Source organism: Fusarium poae, assembly GCF_019609905.1.
Source record: "Fusarium poae strain DAOMC 252244 chromosome Unknown contig_3, whole genome shotgun sequence".
Taxonomy (NCBI): Eukaryota; Fungi; Ascomycota; class Sordariomycetes; order Hypocreales; family Nectriaceae; genus Fusarium; species Fusarium poae.
Window position 1 is genome coordinate 437,498 of NW_025408661.1, and position 16,073 is coordinate 453,570.

Sequence of the window (16,073 nt, forward strand, 5' to 3'; positions counted from 1 at the left end):
GTGCGCAGAGACGAGATGATGCTGACTGATACAGAAAGTTTTTATTGCTTGATGAAAAGGTTGTCTGTCTCGTATTGCTTTGCCATGCCCTGCCCTGTCTTGGCTGTTGGTCCTTTGTTTGCTCTGTGTGACCGTGTGATGATACGGTACGTACTCCGTACTTAAAATGGCACGCCCCCACTAGTACCAATGTGAGCTAGCTGTTTGATCCCTGAACATGAAGAGAGCGGGCCGGGAACAGGGTCCGCGGGGCCGAGACCACGACCAATGCCTTACGAGAGATGAGATATTTTGGGGTCCACTAAAGATTTGCAGCGAAGTGGCCTGACAAAGAAAAATAATCGATTCTCAGACAGACCAGACTCTCACGAATGGGTGATGATTCGTCATGTTAAAGACAAGCTATGGGGGTTGACTATAAACAGACAAGCAATAATGTGTATTATCTTGTGCACAATGCTGCCGTAAATCATGTCCCGTAGTTGTGCAGCATCCGCTGTGACATTATCATTTGTTCATATTATCAAAATGGCAAACCAACAAACTTCGGCGTGCAACCTTTCCCCTTTTGCTGGTAGAGATCCAAATTCTACCAACATCAATAAACAAGAAATTGAATACCCGTCGACAATTCCGTTGTCTGTGACTATCGAGGCGGCCTGGTGCGTTACGCTGCATCTCTACACTGGCCTCGATCAAGTTTCGTTTGAGTCTAGGGTAGATGGCAGCACAGCCACTAAAGTCTGCGAGATTCAGCCTCACGACTCACTCGCCACGATTGTCTCGCGCCTCCAACGCGACCGCGTCAGTGATGAAGACGAATATCACTACAATACTGCAATCATCTTCCAGAGGATCATCGACAATGAGTGCCAATATCACCTTTCAGAAATTCTGCAGCCTGGAATGGACGTTGCCCTGCATGTTGCAGATTCCGGCTTTCAGATGCTGGCCCGCAGTGCTTTCATGGCCCTTCATGAAGTGAGGAATTTAGGCGAGACTTTCTCGCATGTCCTCACCTCTTTTGACAACAATCTCAAACAAACCATCCGTCATGTTGGAATCAGCGGAAACGATGTCGCTCAAATTGTCAGCTGGAACAGTGGAAACTTGACACGTACCGAGTGTCTCATCCACGACGAGTTCTCTCGCGTTTCTCATCTATATCCCCACAAACCAGCCATTGAATCCTGGGACGGTGACATGTCGTACCAGGAGCTTGATGTGGCCTCAAACTCATTGGCCAAAAAATTGGCGCAGACCGAGTTCAATGCTGGCCCTGGTTCGTGGGTACTTTTTTGCTTCAACAAATCCCGTTGGGCCATTATTTCCATGCTGGCCATTATCAAAGCGGGAGCAGCCTGTGTTCCATTGGATCCTAGAAATCCCCCAGCTCGTGTGCAACAGATTATCGGAACCACTGGGGCCAAGGTCATCCTAGTGGGCGAAGCAGACATTGGCAACCGGCTATCCAGTGACTTTCCGTCCCTTCAGGTCATTAACGTCACTAAGATGGATGTGGATCAGGACGAGGACCACCCGATGAGCAGCAGCAAGACCTCTCTGACATTGGAGAGCCCTGCTATCGGACTCTTCACATCTGGCAGCACCGGAACTCCCAAGGGAATTATCGCGACACACGCAACCATCTGCACCGGCGCTTCTTCTTATGCGTGCCATATTGGAGCTGATGACAATACCCGGGTTCTCCAATTTGCTTCGTACACTTTTGATGTCTGTATGGTGGACGTTTTCACAGCTCTCCTCCACGGGGGTACCCTCTGCATTCCTTCAGAAGAGGAGCGCATGGATGGTCTTCAAGAGTACATCGCTCGAACTCGACCCAACTGGGCGGCCCTGACTCCTACGGTAACCCGCATTCTAGATCCAGCAATGTCTTCAAGCTTCCTTCAAAAGCTTCTTCTTGTTGGTGAGATGGTCAGAGAGTCAGACATCGAGGACTGGGTTAATTCAGGCGTGTCTGTATACAATGTTTACGGCCCTGCGGAGAACAACTTGATCACCACTGCTGCCCAGGTAATTAAAGGCAGGGCTTCCAATGTTGGACGCGGCGTCAACACCCGCACATGGATCGCAGACTTTGAAAGGGAGCGCCTTGTGCCCATAGGCGCAGTTGGTGAGCTCATTTGCGAAGGACCACAGCTCACTCCTGGTTACCTCAATGACCCGGAGAGAACTCGGACTAGTTTCTTTGATGATCTCGAGTGGATCCCCCGCCCCAGCGTCGATGGAAACCACGAACAGTCATTATCTAGAAGGTTTTATCGCAGTGGCGATCTCGTACGTTACTGCGCTGATGGGTCGCTACAGTGCGTGGGACGCCTGGACTCGCAAGTCAAACTTGGTGGCCAGCGTGTTGAGCTTAGCGATATCGAATCACATATACAGGCGCACAATGCTGCTGTCCTGCTTCCCAGGGCTGGTCCTCTTCAGAACAAACTTACTGCGGTGATTGAAGGCGTGTCATTCATATCGCAACCGCATCCGACTTGCTCATCCGCACTTTTTTCACGCTGCGACCTCGTAGCAGTAGAAAAGGTAACCGAGACCCTTCGGGCAAGCCTTCCTTCATACATGTGTCCGTCAGTCTGGATCAGCATCGGCAATCTCCCGTCATCGACCTCTGGCAAGCTGGACCGAAAGGCGCTGATGACAAAACTTGAGACACTCTCGCAGGAAGAATATCTTGAGCTTGTTCTTGATGGTGCCATGGACGGAGAAGAGGAAACTACTCAGGCCGATGTTCGACAGCAGCTTCTACGTGAAGTCTGTAGCCAAGTCCTGAATATCCCAGTTGGGAAAATTGTAATGGCGCGATCCTTTGCCGGTCATGGAGGGGACTCGATCACGGCAATGCAGGCGTCGTCACTCATCAAGCGAACCCAAAATTTGGTCGTCGGGGTAAAAGATATCTTAACATGCCCAACGCTAGCAGAAGCAGCCTCACGTATTCGGGATGCGACGAATTCAATGCAGTTGCCTGTTGCTCAGCCTGGCAAGCTCTATCCTCTGTCTCCAATCCAACGCCTCTTCATGGTGACGGCACCCACATCTGCAACCTGGAACCACTATAACCAGAGCGTTCTTATGCGCCTACGAGAGCGAAGAGAGGTTGAGGACGTGAAGGCGGCTTTGTATAGCTTGGTCCGCCATCATGCCATGCTACGTGCTCGATTTGTCAAGTCATCATCTGGCGAGTGGATGCAACGAATCTTGCCCGAAAACGAGTGCCACCTCGCTTTTGAATACTTCCCTGATGTGGTCGTCTTTAAACAGAAAGAGTCGGTTATGTTGCGGGCTAGGGAGTCTCTTGACATCGAACATGGTCCGCTACTGCGTGCCCAGCTTTTCGAAGGTCAAGGCGAGCATGGTATGCTTCTCTTCATTGTATCCCATCACCTCATTGTCGACCTTGTTTCATGGAGAGTCATCCTTGAAGAGGTGGAAGCCTGCTTGAATTCACCATACAGGAGTAATAGCCTCCCAAGAGAAGCCCCGGCCTCGATTGCGTTTCTGGCATGGTCTGAAATGCAACATGAGATGGCCAAAGGAATGCGTCCGGATCATACCATCCCTCCACGCTCTTATGTGCCAGCTCCTGACTTTTCTTACTGGGGCATCTCCCCTGCTCGGAATGTGTACCGTGATGTCACCGAGAAACGAATCTCTCTGGGCGATATGACGACGAGAAACGTGCTATACGAATGCCACGAAGCATTGCAAACAGAACCAGTTGACATCTTTCTTGCAGCGATCCTTCTCTCATTCAAGCGTGCGTTCCCAGAGCGACCGACCCCGCCAGTCTTTAATGAAGGACATGGTCGAGAGCCGTGGAACAGTGAACTGGATGTTTCGCGGACTGTTGGCTGGTTCACCACCATGTTTCCTATCTATGTTTCTGATATCAGCGCTGGCGATGTGGTTGACACGGTGCGAAGAGTCAAAGACTTTCGCAAAGGCACTGCAGATAATGGGTTCCAGTACTTTTCGACAAAGTATCTTCACCAAGAAGGGCGTAGGCTTTTTAAAGACCACATACCTGCAGAAATCATGTTCAACTACGAAGGGAGGTACCAATCATTGGAGAAAGATGACTCCCTTCTCATGACCGAAGACTGGACAGCTGGAGAAGCCTTATCCGACTCGTCTCCAGAACTCCAGCGCTTCTGTCTTTTTGAGCTATCGGCAGCCGTACTAGTCGACGGCGAGCTTCACTTTACCATGGCCTGGAACTCTCGTGCCAGATATCAAGAGAGGATATCTTTGTGGCTCACAAGGCTACTCCCAGCCGTCATAGACGAGATCGTGACATATTTGATGTTGGGAAAACGGCAGTTCACCCTCAGCGATCTGGATCAGGCTGGGCTGAGTGGCTACTCTGACCTAGACGCTCTCGTATCCTCGTTGCAGACCATTCCAGGGGTTGACGGTATCGAGGGAGTGGAAGACATCTACTGCGGTTCGCCAATGCAGGATGCTTTGGCACTCAGCCAGTCGAGGTTGAAAGATGGCGCATACGAGATCGATATCACTTGGGAACTCACTGACAGCCGCCACGGGAGCCCCCGGATTGACCCAAATCGACTCAGGGAGGCCTGGAATGACGTCGTCGCTCGCCATGCTGCCTTGAGAACCGTCTTCCTCGAAGCTACAACATCTACTAAAACTGCCATGATCCATCAGGTAGTCCTGAAGAAGTATCGACCATCCGTCATTTTGATGGATGCCGATAACTCAGTTAACGCACTGGACGGACTTGCGAGCTGCGTGTCATACAAAGAGAAGGGCTTGCTGGTTGACAAGATACCTCCGCATCTTTTGGCAATTTGCTCCACCGCTCAAGGCCACACTTTTGTTAGATTCCAAGTTAATCACATCTTGTTTGACGGCATATCGATTTCTCCATTACTTCGCGACTTGTCCAAGGCCTACCAGAACAGTCATGGACTTCAGACAGAATGGAATTGGAAGCCCTTCGCTGATTTTATCCGCTACATTCGTGACGAAGACCGCCGAGAAGAGGATATAGCCTATTGGAAGACATATCTTGCGACGGCTAGACCTTGCTACTTCCCAGCTCTTACGGATGAGGGTACTAAGCACGACGGCCGAGCAAATCAACAGAGAGGCTCAGTTAAAGTGCCCATAACGCGTGATGTTGCCCAGCTCGGACAGTTCCTGGCAGAGATGCAAGTGACGATGCCGACTCTAATACAGCTCACATGGGCGACGGTCCTTCGCATGTATACAGCTGACACTCAAATTGTCTTTGGGTATCTTGCTTCCGGACGAGATGCTCCAGTTGACAACATCCAGGAAGCAGTTGGGCCATTCATTTCCATCCTCATCCATTTTTTGGATTTCGATGACGAGGAAAACATGTCCGTCGCAGATATCCTCCAAAGGATACAAGACCGCTCTGCTCGTTCCATTAGCCATCAAAGTTGCTCTCTCGCAGAGATTCAGGGTGCTCTTGGTATAACAGGAAACTCATTACTGTTCAACAGTGGTATTTCCTTCATGTCGAAATGGACCAAGGAGATGCAACTGCGTGAAAAGTCGACTCTTCTGTTCGAACAGATTGCTGTTCATGATCCTACTGAGTTCGATGTCTCTCTAATTGTAGAGACTGGAGATGATGGAGTCAGTGGAATGTCTGTCTCCATCGACTACCGGACAGCAACCATCGGCCGTCAGCATGCCACGAACATTGCAGCCTCGTTCGACTACCTTCTCTCTCAGATTATACAAGATCCGTCGGTGCCTTTGAGTCAGATCGGTGGTATCAGTACTCTTGACACCGAGCAGATCTGGGATTGGAACAAAGTGTTGACACCGCCTTTGGAGAAATGTCTGCATGACATATTCATTGACAAGGCCCTTGATAGTCCTTCAGCGGAAGCCATCTCTAGCTGGGATGGGTCGATGTCGTACGGGCAACTGCATCAACTATCGACACGGCTAGCCAAGCACCTTTCACAACTAGGCATTGGTCCAGAGACGAAGGTCCCATTGTGTTTCGAAAAGTCTATATGGACCATTGTTGCTATTATTGGCGTCTTGAAAGCTGGGGGGTGCTTCGTACTTCTCGATCCAGCGCATCCAGAATCCCGGATATGGAACATTATTGATGAGATCGAGGCTTCTGTGATGATCTGCTCACCGTTGACCAACAAGTCGAAGAAGCTGGATACCTCAACACAAAGAGGTGACCGTCATGTAACGGTGCTAGAGATCAAGTCCTCCTTCATCAACAACCTTCCACTCGTGAATGATGAAGTTCCTGTATGTGCTTTAGTATCACCTGATAACGCTGCGTACGTTCTATTTACATCTGGAACGACGGGTACACCCAAAGGCGTCGTCGTTACGCATCGGGCGATTGTGACTGGTCTCAATGAGCTAGGCAGAGCGGCTGGCATGGTTGATATGGGATCTGAGACTCGTACACTTCAGTTCGCGTCGTACGCCTTTGACGCATCGATTGGAGACATCTTCTGCACCTTACAGAACGGTGGTTGTGTATGTGTCATGTCTGACGATAATCGCAGCCCAGCCGACATCACCGACTTTATCCAACGAAGCAGGGCAACTTATGCGGGTATCACACCATCTTTTGCATCCTTGCTTGACCCGTCATCAGTTCCAAGCCTCCGAGTTCTTTGTTTCTCGGGTGAAGCATTATCAGCGTCACAAATTGAAGCATGGTCAGGTCGTGTAAAAATTATCAACATGTACGGGCCCACCGAAGCGACAGTCGCATGCATCGCCAAACCAGAAGTGAACAAGACAACGGCTGCATCAAATATAGGCAGAGCATTCCGTGGAACTACGTGGGTAGTTGACGAGAACAACCATGATCAACTCCGTGCTGTTGGTGCTCCCGGTGAGCTTCTGATAGAAGGTCCAATTCTTGCTCGGGGGTATTTCAAGAGGCCAGAACAGACAGCCCAGGCTTTTATCGAAAGCCCTTCTTGGCTAAAGGACAAGAGACCAAACAGCAGACTTTACAAGACTGGTGACGTGGTCCGGTATAATACGGATGGCACCATCAGCTATATCGGCCGCAAAGACAACCAGATTAAGATCAATGGTCAGCGTGTGGAAGTGTCTGAGATCGAGCATACTCTCAGGGCTGCTGTAGGATCTGCAGCTGGTCCGATCATAGTCGAGCTTCTCAAGAGGAAGGATTTGGGCGAGGCTGATGTACTGGCTGCATTCATATACGTCGGCGGCCATGATCTAGCCCCAGAGTCAAATCATACAACAAACAACAAGAAACCCTCTATCATTGCTCACAACCCTCAATTCATGGACCTGTTTAACAGCATTATTTCCAAGCTCAACTCATCTGGTACCTCTCTGCCACGCTATATGGTGCCACAAGCCTTTATCCCCATCGAGACATTGCCTCTTACGACTTCTGGAAAAGTCGACCGAAGGGCTCTACAACATGCATCTAGTGATCTTAGCCGCAGTGATCTTTTCTCATTCGCAATCTCACTTGACACAGATCCTCATGAGCAAGATACCGTGATTGAAGCTGATGAAGATGCCCTGTTGGCTCAGTTATGGGAGAACGTCCTTGGCGTCAAGGTGAACGGTGGACAAAGTAATTTCTTCCGCCTGGGCGGTAACTCGATGGCTGCTATGGCTCTTCGAGCTGAGGCGAGACAGGCTGGGTTTCAGCTCTCTGTTGCTGATATTCTTGCCAATCCGACCCTAAGAGATATGGCGAAGGTAATGAGTCCTTCACCATCGACATCTCTGCGATCGAATAATTCGACTTCTTCCCAGTCACTGCCGAAATCCCTTCCTACTACTCCGGACGAAGACAATTTGGGAGTTCCACCATTTTCGCTTCTCCCAGGTATGGACCTTTCTTGGGACCAGAAATTGTCACAAGAGGTTTTCGACAGCATTGGCATCCGTTCAAGTGAGATCGAGGATGTCTTTCCATGCACACCGATGCAAGAAGGCCTGATGGCATTGTCAGCGCATCGAGAAGGGCATCGAGCATATGCATTGCAGTAAGTATCCAGTTACCACGAGTCTATTCGTTCACTTACTTATCATCCCATCATTACAGTGCACCGTTCAAGCTTCCATTGGATCTAGACAGAAAGCGGTTCAAATTCTCATGGGAAACAACCACGATGATCCATTCTATTCTTCGGAGTCGTATAGTGCCCAACAGTCAGGGCAGCCTTATCGTGGTGCAAAGCAGTCCAATTCCAGTCGACGAAAGTACTGCCTCTACTCTAGATAAACACATGGAACAACAAAGAAACAAGCATTTTGGATACGGTCAGCCTCTTCTCCGCATGACCATGGTCTTTGACCAGAGCACACAATGCCACTACTTCGTTATCAGCATTCACCATACCCTCTTCGACGGCTGGTCCTTTAGCTTGATGTGGGACACGGCCATTGAGTTATATCAAGGCACGCAATTATCGCAACCTGGTCCATCTTTCCAATCCTTTGTCCAGCAGCTGAAAAGCGCACCGCTATCCTCCTCTAAGGAATATTGGAGGAGCCATTTAGTCGAGCAAGACAGGGAAGGGTTTCAGTTTCCTCCTGTCCCATCCGCCCACAAACCCATAGCTACGGCAAGTGCAACCTTCCGCTTCTCCTTCCAGTCAAGTATGGCCATGTCCGCTGGTGTCACACCGTCAGTCTTGATCAACGCCGCTTGGGCAATACTGCTTTCGCAGTATACGACGAGTTCGGCAGTGAATTTTGGCGTTACATTGTCTGGACGAGACTTTCCTATGCCCTGTCTTGACCAGGTTGTAGGACCGACGATAGTCACCGTGCCGAGACAGTTTCACGTTAATCCGAACCAGACTGTTCTGGAGTTTCTTGAATATATGCAACAAGTAACGGCCGCTTCCATACCTCACCAGCATCTCGGCATACAGGAGATTCGAGCTCTTGGCTTGTCGGCCCAGCAAGCGTGCAATTTCAGCACATTGATACTTGTCAACCATGACATGGTCGACCTACGCTCCAGCTTGAGTCCCTTGGGCATTACTCCAATCGAGGTAGACCCAATTGACTTCCACCCTTACCCTCTCGCCGTCGAATTTTCCATTGGGTCTGAGTCTGTCTTTGTAAATGTCGGTTACGATCCTATCTGCATAGGGGCACCGATGGTCAGCCATGTGATGCAGCAATTTGATCATATTCTCCAGAGTCTTTGTCAGAGCTGTTATGATCCATCTGGAGGCTCATTTCCAGTCAATCTAGCTGCTATCATGACCAAAGTAGCTCCAAGTCAATTACACAACATGCTGAGTTGGAATGAGGATGGGCATCGCTATGGTGAATCCCAGCAATTCCAGTCCATAATCGACTTGATAGACGCCAAAGTCCGGGCGAACCCGCTTGAAATAGCTGTGAGGGCTGACGATGGGGCCCTGTCATATGCTGAACTTGACCGATTGGCCAACATAGTTTCTCATGGCATTTCTGAAGGAGGTTCGCATCCCCTTGGCGAGTTCGTCGGTATTTGCTTCAATAAATCGGCGGCGGCAATTGTCTCGATGCTTGCAGTGCTCAAATCAGGATCCGCCTTTATGCCTCTGGGTCCTTCGCAGCCTTCGGCGCGACTCGAGAGTTTGCTTATTGGAGCTGAAGTTCAAACTGTCCTGACCAGTCCAGCCCATGTCGCGTTACTATCGACCCTTCCCTCCCACTGTCGCATCGTGTCTGTGGATCTGCATGATGTAGCTCAACGCCAACAAACCCAACCTTGTACTTCGAATCATGCAATAGAGGAGACTCAAGCAGCCTATCTCCTCTACACATCTGGAACAACGGGCCAGCCAAAGGGTGTAGTAATTGAGCACGGTGCATGGTCCAGGGCAATCGCCTCTCAAATCGACTTTTTCGGATTTACGCGTCAGACACGCATGCTTCAATTCAGCAACTACACATTCGACGCGAGCATCTTTGAGATTTTTATCACACTCTGTTCTGGGGGGCTTCTCTGTATTCCTTCAGAGCACTCAAGGGTAAACGACCTTGAAGGATACATAAGCCAGAACGAGTTGAACACCATCACACTCACGCCAACAGTCGCAAGAGTCCTCCGCCCAGAGAAACTACCTCATGTCAAACAGTGTCTTTTCGGAGGCGAGTCGTTAACACAGAGTGATGTGAAGGCCTGGGTGCAACAAGGTCGGCGTGTTACCAACTGCTATGGACCGACAGAGGCATGTGTGTTCACCTGTGGCAGAGATATTAAGGTCGAGGCTATTGATACAAAGAGCACCAATATTGGACGTCCCGTGGGGATTAACGCCTGGATCATCAGTCCCATGACAGGCAGTATCTGCCCCATTGGTGCACCTGGTGAACTGTGCCTTGAAGGCCACACTCTGGCTCGCGGCTATCACAACGATCCAGAGAAGACCAGACTATCGTTCTCCACCAGCCTTCTTGACTCTATTCCTGGAAAGAAGCATGGAAACAGGGTTTATCGAACTGGAGACATTGTTCGCTATGAAACAGACGGCACACTGGACTTCCTTCAAAGACGAGATGGTCAAATCAAGCTTCGAGGTCATCGAATTGATGTGGGCGAGATTGAGCATCATATCCAGCATGCTATGTCAGACGATGCGTCATTCTACTCCAGTACCGTCCAGCTATATTGGCGAGATAGGAGAGGGTACGGGGAACCTGAAATTGCAGCTCTCTTGAGGATGGATATGCTTCACGATGAGACTGTACATGAGGTGCCTTGTACGTTGCTCTCGATGACAGGCAAGATCCCTACATCCACCAAGGCCTCACAGCTACGGTACAAACTACGCCGCCTCCTTCCAGAGTACATGATTCCAAGCATTTTTATTGCTGTGGCCCATTTCCCTACCACTGCATCAGGAAAGCTAGACAAGGAGTTTGCCCAAGGTTGCATTGAAGATCTCTTGGCTCGAGGACAACAGGAAGCAGAACAAGATGAGACTTGGTCCATAACTGAGACCTGTGTTCGAGAATGGTGGTCTACTATTCTCGGAGTGGATGCCAGCCTTATTAGCCGTCATGAAAACTTCTTTGCCCTTGGTGGAAACTCGATACATGCTATAAGACTGGTCGGCCTAGCGCGCTCCAACAGCTATCGCTTGCAGTATGAAGACATCTTCTCGTCTCCTATCCTCGTTGACATGGTGTCTCATCTGCTACCAATTGGTCATGATGATGAGGAAAAGCCGGAGTTACTGTTTCCACCCGAACCTTTTGAGCTCATTTCCGGACCTGACCTAGAGTTTGTTTTCGATAACCTCTTTCCCTTGCACAATATCAGCAAGAATGAGGTTGACGATGTATATCCTTGCACAGCGCTTCAAGAGTCCCTCATGGTTGAGACCGCCAGACATCGCGGCGCTTACATGTTGGTCGAGACCGTTGACGTTCCCGCTTCACAGGTCACACGTTTTCAGGACGCATGGCTTTCAGCGTTCAAAGCATATGAGATATTGAGGACTAGAATCGTGCTGAGCCATGATCAGAAGCATGGGGCTTGGCAAGTTGTGATGAAGAGCCACCCTTTGAGATGGACAGAGTTTCCTGACGTCAGCTCTTTCGTTGAGTTTGCCTACGACTCACACGACTACGGGAAGCCGTTGATTCAACTAGGGATTATTGATGACTTAGACAAGACCAATACGCAAGGCAATCAAGACGTGGTAAAATATGGCTTTTGTGTTCATCACGCCGCCTACGATGGGTGGTCTCTGTCAAATATCTGGCAGAGAATCTACCAAGGGCTCTCCGACAGCCCCCCAAGCTACTCATTCAGTCATGTTACTCCATACAAGTCTTTCATCCGCAATCTGACAAAACAAACCTCGGAGCAAGCGATAACTCACTGGGAAGAAAGGTTTGCTGGACTTTCTAATACGCGACTAATCCCTCAATCAAGTCATGCAGAACACCAGCCATTGGCAACCGATTCAACTCAAAGGACTCTCCAACTACCACAGTTACATGACCAGGGTTACCTACAAGGTAAGACAGCCGCGATAGCTCAAGCAGCCTGGGCCAAGACCATTTGCCACTACACGGCAAACAACGATACTGTGTTTGGCACAATCCTTTCCGGGAGAGAGTCTGCTGCCGCAAGCATTTCTGGTATAGAAGACATCGCTGGCCCGACTATTGTCACCGTTCCGTCTCGTACCGTTATCGACTACAGTTCTTCAGTATCAGATCTAGTGGCTGCGGTGCAGCGTGATAATCTCAGTGCCATTCGCTTCTCTCACATTGGCCTGGAACAGATCTCCCGTATAAACCAAGATTGTCGCCAGGCCTGTCAGTTTGATAGTATTTTTGTTGTTCAGCCTCCTTTGGACAAGACAATGGCAAACACATCTACTGGTGTCGTGCGCCAGACTATCGATACAAAAGGGTTCTTCTCAAGTCCTATGATCGTGGAGGTACAGCTGCCAGCGGAGGGCAAAGAAGTGACAGTCACCATAAGCTTCGACCATATCATAGTATCAGTGAGTGTGTACCTAATGTGATCGGCATGAATGATAACTGACTTGGTGGGATTTGCAGAGCCATCAAGCCGAGCTGATGTTAGACACTTACATCACGATTCTCGGTAGCCTCTTTCATTCACCCGAGGATACGCCGTTGCAAAGTATATCTGCGCTTTCTCCAGACCACATTGCACAGATTGGCAAGGTCAACGGCAGTTCGGCCAAAACAGTTCGATCTTGCGTTCATGATCTCGTGCGGAAGCAAGTTGAATTGAGCCCGTTCCTCACTGCTATTGATTCATGGGATGGATCGATGACATATGCCGAGCTAGACGATTTGTCGACGTCTCTAGCAGAAAACCTGTCTTACTTGGGTATCAAACCCGAGAAGGCAGTATGTATGCTCTTTGAGAAGTCCAAGTTTGCTATCGTTGCAATTCTGGGTATTGCAAAAGCAGGAGGTTGCTTTGTGCCCTTGAATCCACAAAACCCAGTCAAACGACTTCAGCATCTTGTCCAAACTGTGGACGCCTCAGTAATTCTCACATCGCCCCAACACGAAGAACTTTCTACGTCTCTCTCGCGATGCAAAGTTATGGTTGTCGGTCCAAACACCCTCCCATCACCAACAGCGGCCTTTTTGAAGCCGCCTCATACCTTTCATATACCTGTGGAGCCACAACATACAGCCTACATACTCTTCACCTCTGGAAGTACTGGGCTGCCGAAAGGAGTTGTTATTGAGCACCAAGCACTCTGTTCATCATTGATCGCTCTCACAGACCGCATAGGCATGGGAACCCATTCGCGAACGCTACAATTCAACGCCTACTGGTTCGATGGAATGTTGTTGGAAATCTTCGGCACTCTCATCGTTGGCGGGACTATCTGTAGCCTCTCCGAGTCAGGGCGCATGGACGATTTAGCAGGCAGCATTGAGAAGATTCATGCCAACACCATCACTACACTTGCGACTTCTGTATCGCGCTTGATCGAACCCAGCAGTGTTCCTTCCCTCAAGACTGTATGCTTAGGAGGCGAGCCTGTTCTACCCAGTGACAGGGATCGATGGGCTTCAAAGGTCAAACTATTGTCAGTCTATGGTCCCACTGAGACTTGCATCATTATGCTGGTTGGTGATATGACGCGCAATTCGCCAGCCACCTTGCTAGGTCAACCAGTCGGAAGCCGCGTCTGGGTCGTGAATCATCTCAAAGACAATGAGTTGGCACCTCTGGGCGGTATTGGCGAGCTTTTCATCGAGGGTCCCGGCCTTGCTCGACATTATCTCAACGAGGAGGACAAGTCTGCGGCCTCATTTGTCTCCAACCAGTCATGGATGGTTCAAGACCAGCATGTGCAGGAGCCTCGACGTGTTTACAAGACTGGTGATCTTGTTCGTATCAGCCCTGATGGTACTCTGACCTGGATTGGCCGCAAAGATTCCTCACAAGTCAAGATTCGCGGTCAACGAGTTGAACTCGCGGAAATTGAGGAAACCATAAGGCAGCACATTCCCAAAGCCCTTCCGGTTGCCGTGGAAATCTTTACGCCCACCAGTAATGATGAGATGCAGATACTTGGGGCAGTACTGGGGACTAGCGGCGTTGTGCCTGGAGGATCAAGCGATCAGGTGGCTGCTTATATGCAGAAGCTGACAATTGACCTGATGCCAAAGCTCAAGGGCACACTGCCGCATCATATGGTTCCAAGCGTTCTTATTCCTTTGTCTAATTTACCCTTCTTGAGCACGGGCAAACTAGATCGCAAGACCTTGCACAGCCTCGCCATTCCTCTGGCGGTCGAAATGTCTAAGGGAACGGCTACAACAACTGGGCAATCGCCAAAAACACCGAAGGAGAAGCTGCTCAGCGATTTGTGGGCAGAGGTTCTTGGAAGTAAAGAGAAGCCAGCGGGTCGGACCGACAACTTTTTCAATGTCGGCGGAGATTCGATGATGGCCATGAGACTAGTTGCGCTGTCAAGATACCGAGGCTTAGCACTCACAGTTGTGGACATCTTTAAGCACCCAATCCTGTCCAACATGGCTGACGTGATCGAGGCTTTGGATCACGAAGAGGATTTGTTGAAAGAAGGAGCCCATGACGATAGGATAGTTGACGAAAAAGCGTATACCCTGTCTACGCTTCAGCACCTGTCGCGACAAGCCATGCCAATTTGTGCGGATAAGATCGAACAGATATACCCGTGCACCGGTATGCAAGAGATGTTCTTGAACGGAACAGAGGCTTGGCCTGGAGCCCACGTCACGCAGTGGATATTCTCACTAGACAAAGACATCGATATGCTTGCTCTTGGAAAAGCCATTGACCGCTGCATCATCCGTTATCCAACTATGAGAACTCGCATTGTACGGAATATTCAGACAGGGCAGCTTGTTCAAGTTGTACTACACAAAGGAAATGAGGCTCCGTGGTCTGTCTTTCTCTCTGAAGATGTTGACTCGGTCGTGGAACAGGAAAGACAATGTCATTGGATGCATTCCGGTCTTGGTGAGCCCTTACAGAGGATCTCACTTGTCCAGAATAGCTCGCGCCCTACTCATCTTATTTGGTCACTGAATCATGCTGCTTACGATGCGTGGAGCCTAGGGATGATGCTGAGGTCTATCGGTCAAGATTACGCCAAACCGCAAGACGATCCAGAGACTGCTTTACCTTTCAGTGGATTTATACGGCATATAACCAAGGCAAGAAATGCAACTTCAGAGTCTCGCAGCTTCTGGCAAACCTACCTTTCAGACATGGGTCCACAAACATTGCTCTTTAACTACTCGGCTCTCAAAGACCCTCGCCAAGACTGCCTTGCAGTATATCAAGTATCGTTCCCCAAACGCGAGGGCAAGACTCCTACGTCGCTCATAGCAGCCGCTTGGATATTGTTACTGGCTCGGCTTACTCATCGCATCGACATCACTATCGCGTATCTAGTCACAGGGAGAACTCTTCCCCTAGGTGGAATCGATACATGCCCCGGTCCACTCATTTCGAAACTACCTCTGCGTGTTCGACTACCAATTGAATCCACTGGGATTTGCGACGCTGCTGATATTGTACGCACTGAGATGGTTCGGGTCATGCCACATGAGCACACTGGGCTAGATGCCATGCAAAGCCTGACAAGCCAAGATGCTGAGGTTGCCCCTCTGCATGCGGCCTCGCTACTAGGCCACTTGCCATTCGACCTTGCCATTCATCCAGCAGGTCACACAGACTTTAGTGGTGCAAAAGGTACTGGCATGGTCCATATGGGACAGAAGGTTGTGGTGCCTCCTCCTGGAACATTCTCAGCCGAGTGCTCAATTGTGTCAGAGAAGGATAACATAACAGTGGACTTGGCTATAATCTGGGATGATAGGGCTGTAGATAAGAGTGGGATTGATGATATCATAGAAATTTGGCGGGAGATTACAACAGATGATACTTAGAGTAGTTTGGACTGTAGATAGATTTGTAACTGGATTATCTTTTAAGAACTGCTTGGCATTTCTAAGACCGCATAATGAGGAGAAGAGGAAGAAAAACAAAACCATTAAAG

The 16,073-nt window shown here is 49.6% G+C and overlaps 1 protein-coding gene across 1 annotated transcript; it reads left to right on the forward strand.

Moving 5' to 3' along the window:
* Window positions 1-528: 528 nt before the first annotated feature.
* FpAPS1 (Apicidin synthetase) lies at window positions 529-15,963 on the forward strand (the record flags this gene model as incomplete). The annotated part of the gene is made up of 3 exons (XM_044858096.1): window positions 529-8,051; window positions 8,111-12,533; window positions 12,592-15,963. 3 exons carry the CDS (start codon window positions 529-531, stop codon window positions 15,961-15,963), a joined length of 15,318 nt encoding a protein of 5,105 aa, XP_044700920.1.
* Between the last annotated feature and the right edge of the window lie 110 nt (window positions 15,964-16,073).